Source organism: Ovis canadensis, chromosome 14, assembly GCF_042477335.2.
Source record: "Ovis canadensis isolate MfBH-ARS-UI-01 breed Bighorn chromosome 14, ARS-UI_OviCan_v2, whole genome shotgun sequence".
Taxonomy (NCBI): Eukaryota; Metazoa; Chordata; class Mammalia; order Artiodactyla; family Bovidae; genus Ovis; species Ovis canadensis.
The window spans coordinates 62,363,680-62,380,043 of NC_091258.1; the positions used below are offsets into that span (position 1 = coordinate 62,363,680).

Sequence of the window (16,364 nt, forward strand, 5' to 3'; positions counted from 1 at the left end):
TCAGCGGGGCCCAGGAAACATTACATCACAGTTAATCTAATCCTGATAATTAAGATTCTATTCCAATTTAACTGTGGTCTGGGGTCATCTGTACTGTCTTGAATGACCTTATTCAAGTTGGTAACAAGTTGTGGATCTGTGATATATATTTTAAACATGCATAGGCATGTGTCCATAATCTATGCAGTGTGTTTGTGAATGCAGTATTTTTAGTAGTAGTAATTTTATAGAAAATTAAAATATTTGCCCAGGGTGGTAAAGAAAACAATGAAAAACTCGCTCCAAACTCACCAACCCAAATTATAAAACAGGGGGTTTCCACAAAAACAAAAAACCCTGAAACGGAACCCAATCAAGTCTCTCTCTGCACCGTCCAATTCGAGAGCCACACATGGCCCATTTAAATGTAAGTTAGTGACAATGAAGTAAAAACCTGTTTCCTCGTCTGTTAAATGGGCATAACCACACCCCTACCTCATGGAGCTGTTATAAGAATTAAGTGACTTAATGCTATCTATGTATTAATGAATGTACATAAGGCCGAGCCCCCCAGCTGTCACCCTCAGTACTCACGGCAAAGTTCCTCACTCCTCCAGGGGTACACGGTGACCCCAGCAGCCTGGCACGCATCAGCATAGGCTGCCAGTGCGTCACACAGAGGCCCGGACTGGCCTGGCAGGAGGCAGCGGTCATAGACACAGTCGCGCACAGCACCCTGTGGGTCCAGCGTCTGGTGGCACTCCCGGAAGGGACCACTGGGGTCAGCGAGGATCCCACACTCCTTCTTGCTCTGCAGCTGCTCAGCCACCAGGGAGTCCAGCTTGGGACAGTCACCTGGCTCGGCTGCTCCGCAGCCTGGCCTCGTTTCCTCCTGCCAGCTATTGCCGAAGGCCAGTGCGTTGGCAGCCTGGCCTCCACCCTTCAGAGCCAAGTCGTCAGCTGGGTCCTCGTTGAAGTTCCCGCAGAGCCCGCACAGGGCCCCAGCGTAGCTGGTGGGCACCTTGACGGTCACATGGGCATCCCAGTTGTAGGTGACTGTCAGGCCAAAGTCCGTGCGGATGACAGCATTTCGGCCCTGGCGGAACACCTGCACCTGCCCATCTGCCGCCTGGAAGGGCAGGTACTGAAGGATATCGTCCACCTGGGGAGGGATGGAAGGGGACCAAGAGGTCAGGGTAGTCGAGGCTCTGTGGCCCTCCCTTCACTCACTCAGCTCTGGCTCTTCTGGGCTCCTTGCTATTCTCCTGATGCCCCTCAGGGCCTCTGCCCTCAGGGAACTTGCTGTTCCTTCTACCTGGCACACCACCCACCTCCCTGTCCATGGGGTTCTCCAGGCAAGAATACTGGAGTGGGTTGCCATGCCCTCCTCCAGGGGATCTTCCCAACCCAGGGATCGAACCCAGGTCTCTTACGTCTCCTGTACTGACAGGCTGGTTCTTTACTGCTAGTGCCACCTGGGAAGCCCTTCATCCTTCAGGCATTTGCTTAAATTTAAATCCCTAAGCCATGGCCTTCAAAGCCTACAGGATCTGTCTCCCTGGTTACCTCCCTGACCTAACCTTTCTCCCACTCTCCTCCTCGCTCTTTCTGCTCCTAACTCACACTGGCTTGCTTTCTTCTTCTTTTTTCTTTTTCCTACTATGTGCATGTGTGCTAAGTCGCTTCAGTCATGTCCGAGTCTTTGTGATATTATGAACTGTAGCCCTCCAGGCTCTTCTATCCATGGGGTTCTCCAGGCAAGAATACCGGAGTGTGTTGCCATTCCCTTCTCCAGGGGATCTTCCTATCCTAGGGACAGAATTCGCATCTCCTGCATTGACAGGCAGATTCTTTACCATGGTGTCACCTGGGAAGCCACCATTTTTCCACTACATTTATGATTATTGTTTTATTATAAACAGTACAAATGATGAGCCAGATTAACAGGACTATTGGGTCCCAAGCATAAGAGCTTCTATCCCATGGGTAAGGGTGCACCTCCTTCCCATGTATCTATATTGATTGTTCACCAACCAGGAAGTGCTCATTGTTCAGAGTTTTTACGGAGGTTACATGACGTAGGCAGGGTTGATGAAGTCATCTGCCGCTTGCTTAAGCTCAGTCTCCAACTTCTCTCTCCCCACTTGAGGCCCAGGGTGGGGACTGAAAGTTCCAACCCTCAGTCACCTTGGTTTTCCTGACAGGCAACTGAGCCTTCATTCTGAAGCTTCCTAGGGACCTGCCCTGATTCACCTAATTAGCATAAACTCTGGTACGGTTGAAAGAGGCACTTACTGACGAAGGTACTGGCTTTTTTGATAGTCGCCCAGCTCTCCTAGTTTAGTCTAACTTTAGGGGTTTTTCACTTTGCCAAGAACACCACCTACCACTTTTCTCCTGGCTGCTTCCCTCCCATCCTTTAGGACTTGACTTAAATCTAAGCCCCTTCCCTAGAACATCCTGCTTAACTTTGGCTCCTGTCCATCTCTGTGCGGGCACCACCTCCCACCTCCCTCACTCAGGCTCCCTTCTGTCTCCCAGAGCGGACCAAGTGCACCCCCACCCCTGGGCCTTTGCATTTGCTGTGACCTCTCCCTGGGATACCTGGGATACCACTCATCACTCTTTATTTAGCCACCTCTACTTCACCTTCTAGGTGTCAGCCTTGATCCAAACTCCTCACAATGAGTGGCCTAAAAGGCCATAGTGTGGTGGCATGCAGGTTCTTAGTTGTGGCATGTGAGATCCAGTTCCCTGCCCAGGAACTGAACCCAGGCGCCCTGCACTGGAAGCATGGAGCCTTAACTACTGGATCACAAGGGAAGTCCCCATGCAAGCATTTTGACAGTCTCCTGAATTCACCAAGCTCAGCCCAGCCTCAGGGCCTTTGCACTTACTACACACTCTGCTTGCAGCATGCCTACTCTCTCCCGCATCCTCACTCTTGGTCTGGCTCCCTCCCTGTTATCCTTCACATCTCAGTTTAAAATCAAGTCCTCTACCCACCAGGCCTTGCTTGTCCCCTCTCTTCTGACCTCGTCTTCCACCATCCTCTCTACCCTACCTCTCCAGCCTCACTCTCTCGGTGCAGCCTCTTTGGCTCCATGCTGTTCTTCAGCTCAGTCCAGCCTCAGCCTTGGCACCTGTTGTTCCCTCTGCCTGGCAACCACCACTCTTCACCTGACGGCTTCTTCCTCATCCTTCAGCTTTCAGATTAAATCACAAACCTCCATCATAACCATCCCCGACATCATCCCCTACCTCGCCGTCCCCTCCCTCTCTCCATTCCAGCCCTGCTGGCCTCCATGCTGTCCCTCTACCCTTCATGTTTGTTCCTGCCTCAGAGCCTTTGCAACTGCTGTTCCTTCTCCCTGGAACACTCTTCCATCCGCTTCCCTCCCTGCCTGTTCCATCTCTTTATTCAGGAAAAGCAACAGAATGTAGAGGTTAAGAGTATGGACTCTGGTGCCGGACAGCCGGGCTTCATATCCTGGCTCTGCCACTCATTAGCTTTGTAACCTTGAATAGGTGACTTCTCTGAGCCTCAGTTTTCTCCTCTAACAACACTAGCTATTTCACAGTGTTGTTACAGAGGTTAACAAATGAGTTACTATACGTCAAGCATTCAACACAGAAAAGTAAATTATTCCCAAGTGGCTCCAGTGGTAAAGAATCTGCCTGCCAATGCAAGAGCCTTAAGAGAGGCAGGTTAGATCCCTGGGTTGGGAAGATCCCCTGGAGAAGGAAGCAGCAACCCATTCCAGTATTCTTGCTTGGGAAATCCTATGGACAGAGGAGCCTGGTGGGCTATAGTCTACGGGGTCACAAAGAGTCAGACACGACTGAGTGACTGTAATGCATGTGTATCTCTATCTATCTATTTATATGTATATATATTGGCTATTATTGCTCAAGACTCAGCTTAAATGTCATCTCAGATAAATGAGAATATAAATATTAATATTATGCCTTCTGTTGAGCTACAGTTTCTGTATTCCAAACACTAGGCTTTGTGGGCAGAATCTCCTTTACTCTAAGGCTGTTCTGAGGGTTACAGAGGGTTGAGGCCTGTAAAGGGTTTGGTGCAGTGTCTGGCACATGCAACACTCTCTTGGTTTTCCATTTCCAGTTCATTCTCCTCCCTAAGGTAGGGGCTACTGCCTCAAACTGCTCAATAATAATCAACTATCACTGTAAATCTTAAGAAATCCTACTTATCAATTTTTATCTTTTTTAAAGAGAAAAATCAATGGTTCTTGACTTCTGCTGGGTGGTTGTCTCTTTAAGAACCCTCTGTCCAGAAACCTATGACCTGTGGGCCCATTTGTAAGCACCCCCCACACCTTGCAACCCCTCCCTGCCAACACACTTTTTGTTCCGGACCTTTCAGGTCACCTCACTGTCTGAATATCAATTGTCCTCCAGAGAATGCCCAAATCTTTACCTTTGGAGGGTTCATAGCAATAAAACATTAAGTCAACATTTACTGAATACTTGTTGGGTGCCAACGCCTCTTTTAAACATTCTGCAAATAACAACTGGCCAAATCTCCACAACCACCTTATAAAGCAACAGCCATTGGGGAGGCACCATCTTATTATCCCATTTGTCAGAGGACAAAACTGAGGCTCCAAGAGACAGACACCCAGCTAGGAAGAGGCAGCACTGCCCAGCTTGGAGGGGGGGCAGGCCTACCTACTGAGCACCAGGTCTTCTAACAGACCCCCACCCTCCACCAGACCCATCCTCTTTAAGGGGGATTCCGGCCCCTCTAGCCCGCCTCCGGTGCCCCTCGCTCACCAGCACGCGGCCAGGGTACTTCCGGCGCACCGCCACCTTCACGCCGCGGGCCTCGACCAGCACAGCGCGCGTGTAGCTCACGGTCTGGCTGCCCCGATGCTCGTTTTCCACCAGCACCCGGAAGGTTTGCAGCCCTGAGGCCTGGCCACACGAGCCGGCCAGCAGGTACGTGCAGGTGCCCATGAAGTCGAAGCGTCGGCCATCGAAGCTCACGTAGTGCGGGTCCCCGGACCCCTCGCAGGTTCCGAAGTGGTCGGGGTAACAACCCCGGAGGCCGTTCTGGACGAGGCAGCGCTCGCCCGTTGGGCAGCCCTGCGTGTCGCTGCAGCGCACCTGGCCGGTGGTGGCATCGCAGGTGCAGCGCCGCTGGCAAGTGTTGTCGGCCCACACCTCCTGGCCGGGCGCGAGTGGGCGGCCCTTGTAGATGCAGCCGCAGGACGAGGCCGCCACACAGGCGCCGCCGCTCTCCACGAAGCCCTCGAGGCACACGCAGCCCTCCACGCACTGGCGCGCTGAGCAGTTGGACGGCACCGCGTCGGGGTTGCAGGAGGCTTGGCAGGCCGGGGCGCAGAGCTCGTAGCGGCTGTTGACTGGGCAGGACAGGGCTGCGGGGACAACGGAGAGTGAGTCAGGCCTGTGGGAACGTGCTAGGTCCTCCCTCCCCAAGCCACTGCGTACCCGCGGCTCCCCATCTTAGTTAATGGCACGTCCATCCTTCTGGGTGCGCAGGCCCCAAACCTGAGATGTAGTTGATTCCCTCCCCTTTATCCGCGGAACAACCAAGCTGTCCGCAAACCCTGTGAGCTCCATCTTCAGGAGCTATCCGGAATCTGACCTTTCTCCATGTACCACAGTCCCCCACCCTGGTGCTGTCAGCTCCAGCAGCCTCCTGCCTGGTCTCACGGCTGCTCCCATCCTACATCTCATCCTGTTCCTCACCTGCAGCCAGAGGGATCTGTGAACACGTGAGTCTCCTGTCCTGCTCAGAGCCCTCTGGTGGCTCCCTCTTGCTCAGGTTAAAAGCCAGAGTCCTCCCCAGGTTAAACGGTCTGCCCCCCTCACCTCCTTGTCCTCATCTCCTCCTTTCAGTCTGCCTCTGGCTCTCTCCACCCCGCACGGTGGCCTCCTCTCGGGTCCCCACACTCCCCCCTCTCCTTTTCCCCTCTGCCTGTACTGTATTAGCCTTTCCTCATTGAAGGCATGCAGTTAAGAGAAGGCTCCTGGAACACAGATGGCCTGGGTTCAAATCCCAGCTCTCCCCTTCTTAGCTGTGTGATTATAAGCAGACACCTCCAACCTCTGTGCCTCAGTTTCCCCATCAGTAGAATGGGATAATAATAGTCTCCTCTATGTAGAGACATCCCATACAGAGCATCATTGCTAACTCACTCTGTTGCCTAATCCTGGTCTCTGATCGAAAGGCACCCCCTCACAAAGGTCTTCCCTGAGAACTCTCTTCCTGAGCCTCCCATTTAGTCTTATCCCATGAACTCTGTTTCTTTTGCTCTCTGAAGATATTCCAGTTTATGGCTTACTGTCTGTCTCCCCCGCTAGGACTATAAATTCTGTGAGAGTGGGGACCTGATCTGTCTCAAACATGGTGGAATCTCCAGCACCAAGGACAGGGCCTGGCCCACAAGAGATGCCCAGGAAGTGCTGTGAAAACTAATAGGGAGATAAATGAATGCACTGGTTACTCTTTTGCACCAGGCGTTGGGAAACTCAGTGGTGGTGGTTGTGCTGGTGGTGATGGTGGTGTTTACTGGGCAGTGAGGACACAGCAGTGACCAAGACAAACCCCAGTGGCCCCAGTGTCTCCCTCAGACTTCCTTCTCCAGAGTCCCTGTCTCAAGTCCTGAACCTGGAAGCCTTCTCCTCCTTCCTGCCCTGGGCTTTCTGTCTCCCAAACATTTCTCTGGGAGCCTCACGATGACAGAGACAAGTGTGTGTTGGTCCCCACTATGCCCATCACCAACCCAGGGGTGGAGCCAGATAGGGGTTTAGGGGATGCATGAATGAATGAATGGATATATAAGTGAACGAATGATTCAGTGAATGGATACCTGGCTATGGAGCTTGGACTTTATCCAGAAGATGTCGGGGAGTCATGGAAGGGTTATAAGTGAAGTGATAGTCACATGTCTGCTTTGGGACACCTCATGCCAAGCCTTTGTACATGGCCTTCTCTCAGCTTGGAGCCCATTTCTTGCCCCTTGCTTTCCCATCTAGTTCTAATCCTTTCTACAGGCTTCAGACTGGGCATCCCTTTCTCTAGGAGAGCCTCCTTCACCCCACAGGCTGAGTCAGGAAGCTTCTCTGGTCTCGCATAGCCCCTCTGAACTTCCCTCATCCCAGCCCTGACCACTCTGGACCATCACTGTCTAGTGACATATCTGCTTCAACTTTAGGCTCTCTGTGGGCAGAGCCTGGCCATCTGGCCATTGCTGTGTCCCCAGCATCATCCAGTTCCAGGCTGGACCACAGTCAATGCTCAGATGCAGGAGGCACCCCGGCCTCCTACCACATGCTCCCAGCCCCCACCAGGGTATTACTCACGGCAGTTGGCTGACGACCTCCAGTTCCCGACAGAGATGCCAAGCTCCAGACAGGCCTGGGTGTAGGCACTGAGGCCGCGGCACAGGCTGGCTCGGTCCCCGTTGACCACACACAGGTCATACACGCATTCCTGCAGGAAGGGCTGGGGGTCCAGGGCCTCATGACAGACAGCGAAGGGGCCATTGAGCTGGGTCAGCATGCCACAGAAACGACTGCCCTCATAGAGCTGGGCCTGGTCTGTGGTGCAGGCAGGACAGTTTTCTTGGCAGCCATCCTCACAGAGGTAGTCCCCGTCATCCAGCTTCCAGCTGCTGGCAAACTCCACAGCATCGGGAGCCTGCTCTGAGTCAGGTGTAAGGAAGTCATCAGTGGGGTCACCATTATAGTTGCCACACAGTCCGCGCACCTGGCCCTGAAAGCGTGCAGGCAGGCTGAGTGCCAGCTGGGCATCCCAGTCGTAGCTGACCACCAGCCCAAAATCCAGCTCCACCACGGCCCGTGTCCCGCTCTGGTACACTCGCAGGCGTCCCTCATTCAGGGAGGCAGGCAGGCGTGAGCGCTGGTTGTCGATCTGCAGAGGGAATGAGGAGGGGAGGGTCAGATCCCCGTGTGGTCTGGCCTTCAGCCCCTCATCTCCCGCCACGTGTGTCCCTCCTCTAGCCACATGGGGATTCCTCCCTCCTGTTAGTGCCACCCATCAAGCTTCAGGATCTTTGCTCCTGCCCTTTCCTTGGCCCCAAATAAATAAATTTTATAAAAGAGATCTCCATTAAAAACTATAACTTTAAAAAAAGAATATTCAGGGTAGTACGGCTCGCCATCATGAACACAGCATCCAATCACAGGGGCCTGAGCTAAAGGAACCATGATGAATTCAGCCAATGGCAGGCTGTGCAGCTATAGAAAGGAAAAAGGAGGCTCCCTCCCCACTGATAAGGAAACAGCTCCAGAATGCACTGTTCAGGGGAAAAAGTCAAGTGCAGACCAGAGCCCATGTACAGCACTGTTTGCTAACAAAGGGGGGAGGTAAGAATGTATGTCTATATTTACTTGTATTGGCATAAAGAAACCCTAGATGAACACTCAAGAAATCAGTAAAAGTCATTACCTGTGGGGAGCAGGGGAAAGCAGGTGGAGATGGGGGTAAAGTAGTCTTGTTTTGAGCTGTGAATGCTTTATCTATTAGAAAACTAACTGTAGCAACAGGGAAGAACTTTGAAACTATTATGCTGAGCTTAAAGAAGCCTTCCACAAAAGGCTTCTTGCACTGGCTGATTCCGTCACTATCAAGGTCTTGAACCAGCAAAAGTAACCTCTGGTGGAGAAAAGTTAGAACTACGGTTGCCTGCAAGCATGGGTTGGCCATTGTTTGAGAAGGGACATGAGGGAATTTTTCAGAAGGTTGAAAACATTCTATACCTTGACAGAACTTAGATGTGCACATTTATCAAAACTCAGTGTACCGTCTACTTAAGATGCGTAGATTTCATTATGTTTAAATTTTATCTCAAAGGTAAACAAAAATGTAAAAATATTATATTCTAGTTAATGGTATACATGTTGAAATCTCTAGGGATGAAGTGTGTTGATGTCTAGAACTTACTTTCAAGTGCAAAAGAACAAATCTGAGTCAGTTGTAGTGAGAAGGGTGAACCTGGAGCCTGTTATACAGAGTGAAGTAAGTCAAGAAAAACAAATATAATATATTAAAGCATATATATGGAATCTGGAAAAACAGTACGGATGAACCTAATTGCAGTGAAGGAATGGAGATAACAGACATAGAGAACAGACTTGTGGGCACAGTGGGGGAAGGGAGGGTGGGATCAACTGAGAAAGTATCATTGACCTATATATACTCAGTTCAGTTCAGTCGCTCAGTCGTGCCCGAGTCTTTGCAACCCCATGAATCGCAGCACGCCAGGCCTCCCTGTCCATCACCAACTCTTGGAGTTCACTCAGACTCACGTCCATCGAGTCAGTGATGCCATCTCAGCCATCTCATCCTCTGTCGTCCCCTTTTCCTCCTGCCCCCAATCCCTCCCAGCATGAGTCTTTTCCAATGAGGCAACTCTTCGCATACGAAACAGGCAGCTGGTGAGAAGCTGCTGTGTAGCACAGGGAGCCCAGCCTGGCGCTCTGTGATGGCCTAGAGGGGTGGGATTGTGGGGGCAGCGGTGAAAGGGGAGGGGGAGGGATTATGTATACAATTGTCTATGTATATATACATAGACATATAGTTTTGACTGATTTGTCATGTTATACAGCAGAAACCAACACAACATTGTAAAGCAATTATCCTTCAATTAAAAATAATTTAAAAATTAAGTAAATAAAAAGAGGGATTTTTGAGTGGACAGAGGGGTAGGCAGATGATAGATGCATGATGAACTAAGAGGAGTAAAATGTTTAGAATCTAGGCAACTGGCAAATGAGTGTTCACTGTACGACGATTTCAATCTTTCTGGATGATTAAGCATGTTCATAGCAATACAGTAGGAAAAAAATCACTACTCATTTATTTTCCTATTATTAGATTGTTGATATTTATATTGGCTGAGGAGCAATCCATTTACCAGAGGCAGAATAGCCTAGAGGTTAAGGTGGAGGCTTGGGAGCCATCCTGCTGGTGTTCCCAGCTCCATCTCTTACTAGCCTGAAGCTCTTGAGTAGTCATTCATTGCCCTGGACCTCAGTTTCCTCATCAAAAAGTGTTAATAGTGCCTACCTCAATAGATTGCTGTTAACATTAAATCCCTTAATACAATAGAAAGTGCGAAGAAACAAACCCAGCACATAGTAGGTACTCACTAAAATTTTAGGGTTTGGTCACGTAAGAAATTCCCATTGTTGGATATTTGTCTTCTTTCTCTCCCCCACCCTCATTGCCTTTTTGATATAATAATATAAACACATTGGTATAAACCTGTTTTTCTAACCATATCTCTGAGCATTCTTAAAACTTTTAGAAATCGAATTGCTGAACAAAAGGAGTTAAGCTTCTGCCACTGATTTTCAAATCCCCCTTCCCCAGTCCCCACACCCTTGGCCCACTTCTCTGCACCCTCCACCCCATGGCAAAGAGCTTGGGTCTGGGGGTCTGACACCCAGACATTGCCTTCTCCATCTGACTGGCAGGCGGCTCCTGGGTATTAAACTCTGATGCCTCCTCTGGATCCTTACCCGGGCGAAGCCAACTTCCCCACGGGCCAGTGACACTGCATGGCTGTAGGCACGCACGGTCACCAAGCCCACGTAAGAGACACGGCGGCTGCCTCGGTGCTCGTTCTTGGCGTCGACGCTGAAGGCAGGCAGGCTGTCATCGTCACTCTGCAGCTCCACCAGTGAGTACAAGCACGTGCCCATCATGTCGTAGTAGCGGCCGTCGAAGGTGGTGTAATGGGGGTCACCCTGGGCACGGCAGGTAGCCACGGAGGCCATGCACCTGGCCTGCCCATTTACCACCTTGCAGAGCTGCCTGGCAGCGCACTGCTTGCCTTCACAGGGGGTCTTCTCCAGCGTCTGCTGGGCTGGGGAGGGAAGGGGGATGGCCACAGAGAAAGAATCAGGAGTGTCCACCCCAGTGGGAATCCTGGAGTTCTCCCGCCCTGGGGAGTTTGGGTGGTTGACTCCCAGCCGCCCATTCAAGAAGTGGGGAGACTGAAGTCTGGAATCTCACAGGGAGAGAGCAGCTCAGGCTTGATTGTTCCTAGGTTTGGTGGTTCCCCAGTTTAATATGGCTCAGCCCCAAGGAACTGGAAGGTGGTGAAGAGCCAGGGGCAGGGACAATCACGGAAAGGCCTTCATTTTTGCTTTTTCTCTCTCCCCCCGCCACCCCCCCCCCACCACCTTCCCACTCAGGGTAAAAGACTAAGGGATCCTTTTTTAAAGATAGAAAGTGGGGACTTCCCTGGTGGTCCAGTGGTTAAGACTCCTTTCTTCCAAAGCAGGGGATTCAGGTTTGATCCCTGGTCGGGGAACTAAAGTCCCACATGCTGTGAGGTGTGGCCAAAAAATAAAAATAAAATAAAGATAGAAAATGGAAAACAGAAACTGTTCAACAGAATGGAAATGGCAGAGTTAGTTTGCCTATGTTCGAATCTCGGCACAACTAATTACCTGTGTGACACTAGGAAGTAATTTAAAATTCTCTGTGCCTCAGTTTCCTCACTTGTGACATGGGGGTGATAGTAATACCTTCTTCACGGGGACAGTTGGGGAGGGGAGAGTGGCCAGGTTTAAATAAGCTAAAACATAAGTTAGGATTTGGAACTGATCCCAGGTGTTAATGAGGTTATTATCTGTTATAAACATTCACCTATCTTTTCCCTGTTACCAGTCAAGCCCAAGGTGGCCCTTTGCAGCTGAGTGGCTTCCAGGCCCTGGAGGGTGGACAGGAGTGCTAGGAACCCGTGTCTAGGATCTTTGCTTCAGGTTGGGGGCCTACACAGGAAGAAGCAGCTCTTCCAACCCTGCCCCCTGGTCTTCAAAAGCTCTTGCCTTCTGACTGCTCACAATAATGGCTCACCCTTACATGGCCCTGCTCACTAGCCCAATACCCACTAAAGGCTCCACCGGTGTTAACTTATTGCACTGTCACTTCACAATCCCGTGAGGGGTGCAGGCATTCTTCCCACTTTGCAGATGTGGAAACAGGCCCACAGAAGTGAAGTCACAAGCCCCAGGTCACACAGGCAGAGGTGGGATCTGAACCTGGGAAGTCTGGCTTCAGCATCCATGCCCTCAAACGCTGCACTGCCTGGTGGCCACTCCTCGACAGGCTGGGCCCCCAAGCACACACAGGGCCAGGTCCTAGAAATGAACTATGTTAACACATACAAGGCCCCTAGAGTGGTCCCCAGTATTTTGAGAAATACTCCCCCCATGGTATCCATCATTATTATATTAATACTTTTAGACCTCCTGAGTTTGGCATTCATATATGAGGTGTGTGTGTGAGGGAGGGAGTTAGTAACTGGTATAGTTGTAGCTTCCCAGAGGGGCTCAGAGGTGAAGAATCCACCTGCCAATGCAAGAGATGCTGGAGACGAGGGTTCAGTCCCTGGGTCAGGAAGATCCCCTGGAGAAGGAGGAAATGGCAACCCACTCCAGTATTCCTGTCAGGAAAATCCATGGGGTTGCAAAGAGTCAGGCATGACTGAGTGACTGAACACACACATAGTTGTCTATCAGTTGCTAGAATAACAAAATATTTTCAAGCTGGTTGGTAAGAAACTGCTGACCTGATCCCAGCCCCTAAAGATCCCTTCTTCTTGGCACCCTGGCTCTCCCCAGACCCCCTCTCTCCACAAAAGCAATAGACAAAGGGCTGATGCCAGACACCGTGTGGGCTTCTAGAACCCTGCTGCAGAGCTGTGTCTGGTATCTCTGCAGACTGGTTGGGACCCTGGCTTGTGCCAGTTGCTAAACATTTAGAGAATTGCTTCTGTGGTAGGGTGGTGGGAAGAGGACAGGGAGGGCCTGGGAAGGCTTAAGGAAAGGAAGGATGGTAGGGAGGATTCAGGTAAGTGGGAGGCAGCCCAGCTGACCCAGAAACCACAGATGAGCACAGAGAGGATGGGAAAGGGGAAAAGGCAGGAGAGTTGGCAAAGGGGTTACCATATGGACAGAGTCAGAGGTCGTTTTTTGTCACTCACTCCGGCCACAGGCAGCTGCTGTCCCGAAGCTCACGTCTTGGTCTAGCCCGAAGATGAGCAGCCCAAAGCTGGTAGAGGCCTCGGCCACATGGACACTGTCAGTTGTGCCAAAGTCCAATTCGGCATATGAGAACTCACTGCCTGGCACAGCGGTCCAGGAGAGTTTGGCCCCTAGCCTCTGCCCATCCATGGTCAGCTCGTCAGCAGCCTTGGTTGGTGCCACCACCAGGGCCACACCCTTAGAGCCTGGCACGCTCCTCACCACGTAGGCAGGGCAGTAGGCCGCCACGTCTGGGATCAGGACCAGGTGGGGGTCATAGGTCTCTCCGTCTTTGGTGGTACCCGCACCAAACATCAGGACTTGGATGCCCACGTCTGCAGACAGGTAGAGTGGCCGGGACTGCTGGATCTCAAACTTTGCCACCTTGCCTGCCTGGAGCCGCTGGGAGCGAGTGGTGCCCCCCAGGTGGTAGGTCAGCTTTGTGGCCTGGCTGGCCATGACGTAGACCACATCGTGCTGGCTGTGGAAGGACAGAGGGGGCACCACGTAGCGGGTGCCCCAGGCAGATGTGGGTAGCAGCTGCTCTACCACATGGTTGCAGTTCGAGTTTTTCTGGGCACAGCTGTGGCCGGAGAGGACAGCCACGGGGCTGCTGGCAGTGACCTTTGACCCCGAGAGGTTAGCTGTGCTCTGTACCTGGGCCACCTGGTAGGGGTCCAGGGTCACACTCAGGACATGACCCGCTGCGTAGGACTTGCCCTTGAATGTCACCGACCCCTTCAGCTGTATACTGACAGAGGCACCAGCCGCACCCGCCACCACAGCAAACTCCTTGAGGTTCCTGGATGAAGGGCTGGAGGGCGTGAGCACAAAGTACTCAGTGCCCAGAGCGTGGACAGGCCTCAGCAGTGTCACATCCGCCGTGTAGGGCTTAGCGTTTACCGCCTGCACTGAGATGGCACGGTCAGCGCGGACCACCACCGCATGCTGGAAGGTATTGCTGCCGACCATCTCAGCCTTGGCGCTGATGTTGACCAAGACTGACTGCCCTGGCCTGACAGTGACCTTCTGTGTGGTGCCATCTGCCCGGCTGAGGATGGAGACTGAGGTGAGGCTGTCCGACAGACTGGAGAGGAGCAGGCAGAGATAGGCCTTGCTGTACTTCTGATTATAGTTCTGCAGGAAGGCCGTGAGGAATTCCTCACCCCCGCTGCTCTGGGGGTCCACTGAGGCCTCCTGGGTCAACCCTGAGGTGAGAAAATGCAGTCGTGGGTCTTGCTTTATCCAATCCCCCCTACCCCTGTCAGAGAAGCAGCCTCCTGCCCTGTGCCTGGCTCGCAGGTTGAAATACTAACATGAGTTTCTGTTTTCTCTTCTTCTCTCTCCTTTCCGCTTAGTCATGCAGTGGTCACCTACCACATTTTTGGCTTTTGCCTTCCAGAAGCCTGAACACTTCAGACAGGGCGCTCAGGCTCAAATGCTGATGGACCCAACAAGAGACATAAATGTGTGAAACAGAAGGGGCAGACTGTGTGGCTAGAGCATTCATATGCCATACGCATTGCTACTGGCTTGAATCTGTTGTGATCATGATGTCTTATAGGTTCTCCCTTAAAAATGTCAGATCCTACCATTTTTCAAGAGAAATTGGAGAGTTGAATTTCCGTGTGAAATTTCCAATCCAAAATTGTTTTAAGCAAGCAGCCTGGGGACGTCCCTGGCGGCTAAGACTCCAAGCTTTCAGTTCACGAAGCCTGGGTTCAGTCCCTAGTCAGGGAACTAGATTCCATATGCTGGAACTAAAAGTTCAAGTGCTGCAACTAGAGATCCCACTTGCTTCAAGGAAGACCCAGTGTAGCCAAACAAATAAAACAAATATTGCACTGTGGGGCCTAACCTCAGGTGCCAGTTTGTGATTTCTGTCTTCACAGGATGAAGCATGTGTGTAAAGGGTAAAAGGGGATTATGAGAGTACAGACAAAATGTCTCCTCGCAATAGAGAGGAGTGGGCACTTTTCAACACCTCCATCAAGGAAGAGATCCTCCAGGGCTGAGAGGAGAGGGGGAGAGGAAGAGAGAGATCATTCTATGGGGTCTTAGAGAGTGTTGTGGGGGGTTACAGAGGGACAGTCTGCTGAATAAGGGGAGCCTTGAAGAACATCCCAGTGTCCTGCAGGGCCAGGGGATCAGGGGGATGAATGTAACTAGAGTAACCTAAATAGATATTGACTGGTAACTAGAGGCCCCAGATGTCCCATCCGTCCCCCAAACTTTGGCTTTATGTAAGACTCTAGTCCTGGCAAAGCCCTAGAGAATTAGGCACCAAGACCCCCAAAAATGATGTTAGTGAAATTTTCCATCACCTCAGTGGAATGAGGCTCTAAGTCAAAACTTGAGTTGAGCTGCCGAAAACCAAGAAAGTAGCAGTTCTTACCTACTTGAATTCAGGGACTAAAGTTTTTACCTGCTTCCCTCCAGAACTGAGGATGGGTGAATTTCACCACATTTCTCTGCCCGACTTAACGGGCCTCTCTCCCAATCTCAGCTAGCCTGAGGTCACACTGGGAGATGGGTTTGCAGAGGTGGCTCCAGTGGAGGGTGCTGACCCAGGCAGGCAGAGTTCTTCAGTCTGGAACCAGGACATAGATGGGATTTCGGTCTAACTTACCCCACAGGAGGGTTGCTCCGGCCCAAAGCATCCACCAGCTCCGCAGGGAACCCATGTCTGCAGTGGGAGAAGAGAGGGGGTCATGGGAGGCAGATCTGTCCCCCTGTCAGAGGACAAAAGTGCCTTGTCTCTGGACAAGGGCTACCTGGGCACCAGGAAGGCTGAGGTGGGCTGGGTCAAGGGCCAACGTATGTATAGGGGGAGTTGGACATCTGGTGGGTCTCGGGGTTGGGCAGGGAGGGCAAGACAGGAGTTGGATGTCCTGTGGGTCTGGTAGCAAGTGGGATGGGGAGGCCTGGAGCCAGAAGCAAGGGTAGGGGACCTGATGTCCCATTTCTAAAGGTGGCTCAGCCTCTCTCACCTGCAGGTTCCTGGAGCTGTGGTAATGGCTCCTGGGCTGGCCTATATAGTGGAGTCTCTTGATTCCTCAGACCACACCCTGGGCCACCTGCCACGCAGATGGTGCCAACTTCATGGAGGAGGCTGCTAACCCCAGGGTCAGCTGGAATGGGTACCCTGGAGGCCTGTGAAGGGTGAGGGCAAGCCTACATGCCTGATTCCTGAGAGGGGTGTGAGAACAGCTGGCGGCTGTGACTAGGGAGTCTGCTAGAGACTTCAGTCCTGGAAGGGTGGTGTCCTCAAGAGAAACAGCTGGGGAGCAGGGTGCTGAGAGCCTGGACCTGGGATCCCAGAGGTCAGAGAG

At 51.8% G+C, this 16,364-nt stretch overlaps 1 protein-coding gene across 1 annotated transcript in view; it reads right to left on the reverse strand.

Moving 5' to 3' along the window:
* The window catches only part of FCGBP (Fc gamma binding protein), a 40,137-nt gene extending 24,421 nt beyond the window's left edge, over positions 1 to 15,716 (reverse strand). The window contains exons 1-6 of the mRNA XM_069552416.1: positions 15,662 to 15,716; positions 12,993 to 14,240; positions 10,519 to 10,865; positions 7,336 to 7,906; positions 4,780 to 5,384; positions 574 to 1,141 (exon numbers count right to left, since the gene is read on the reverse strand). Of these exons, the coding sequence (XP_069408517.1) occupies positions 574 to 1,141; positions 4,780 to 5,384; positions 7,336 to 7,906; positions 10,519 to 10,865; positions 12,993 to 14,240; positions 15,662 to 15,716 (3,394 nt within the window). The remainder of the gene's footprint in view (positions 1 to 573; positions 1,142 to 4,779; positions 5,385 to 7,335; positions 7,907 to 10,518; positions 10,866 to 12,992; positions 14,241 to 15,661) is intronic.
* Positions 15,717 to 16,364: the final 648 nt, after the last annotated feature.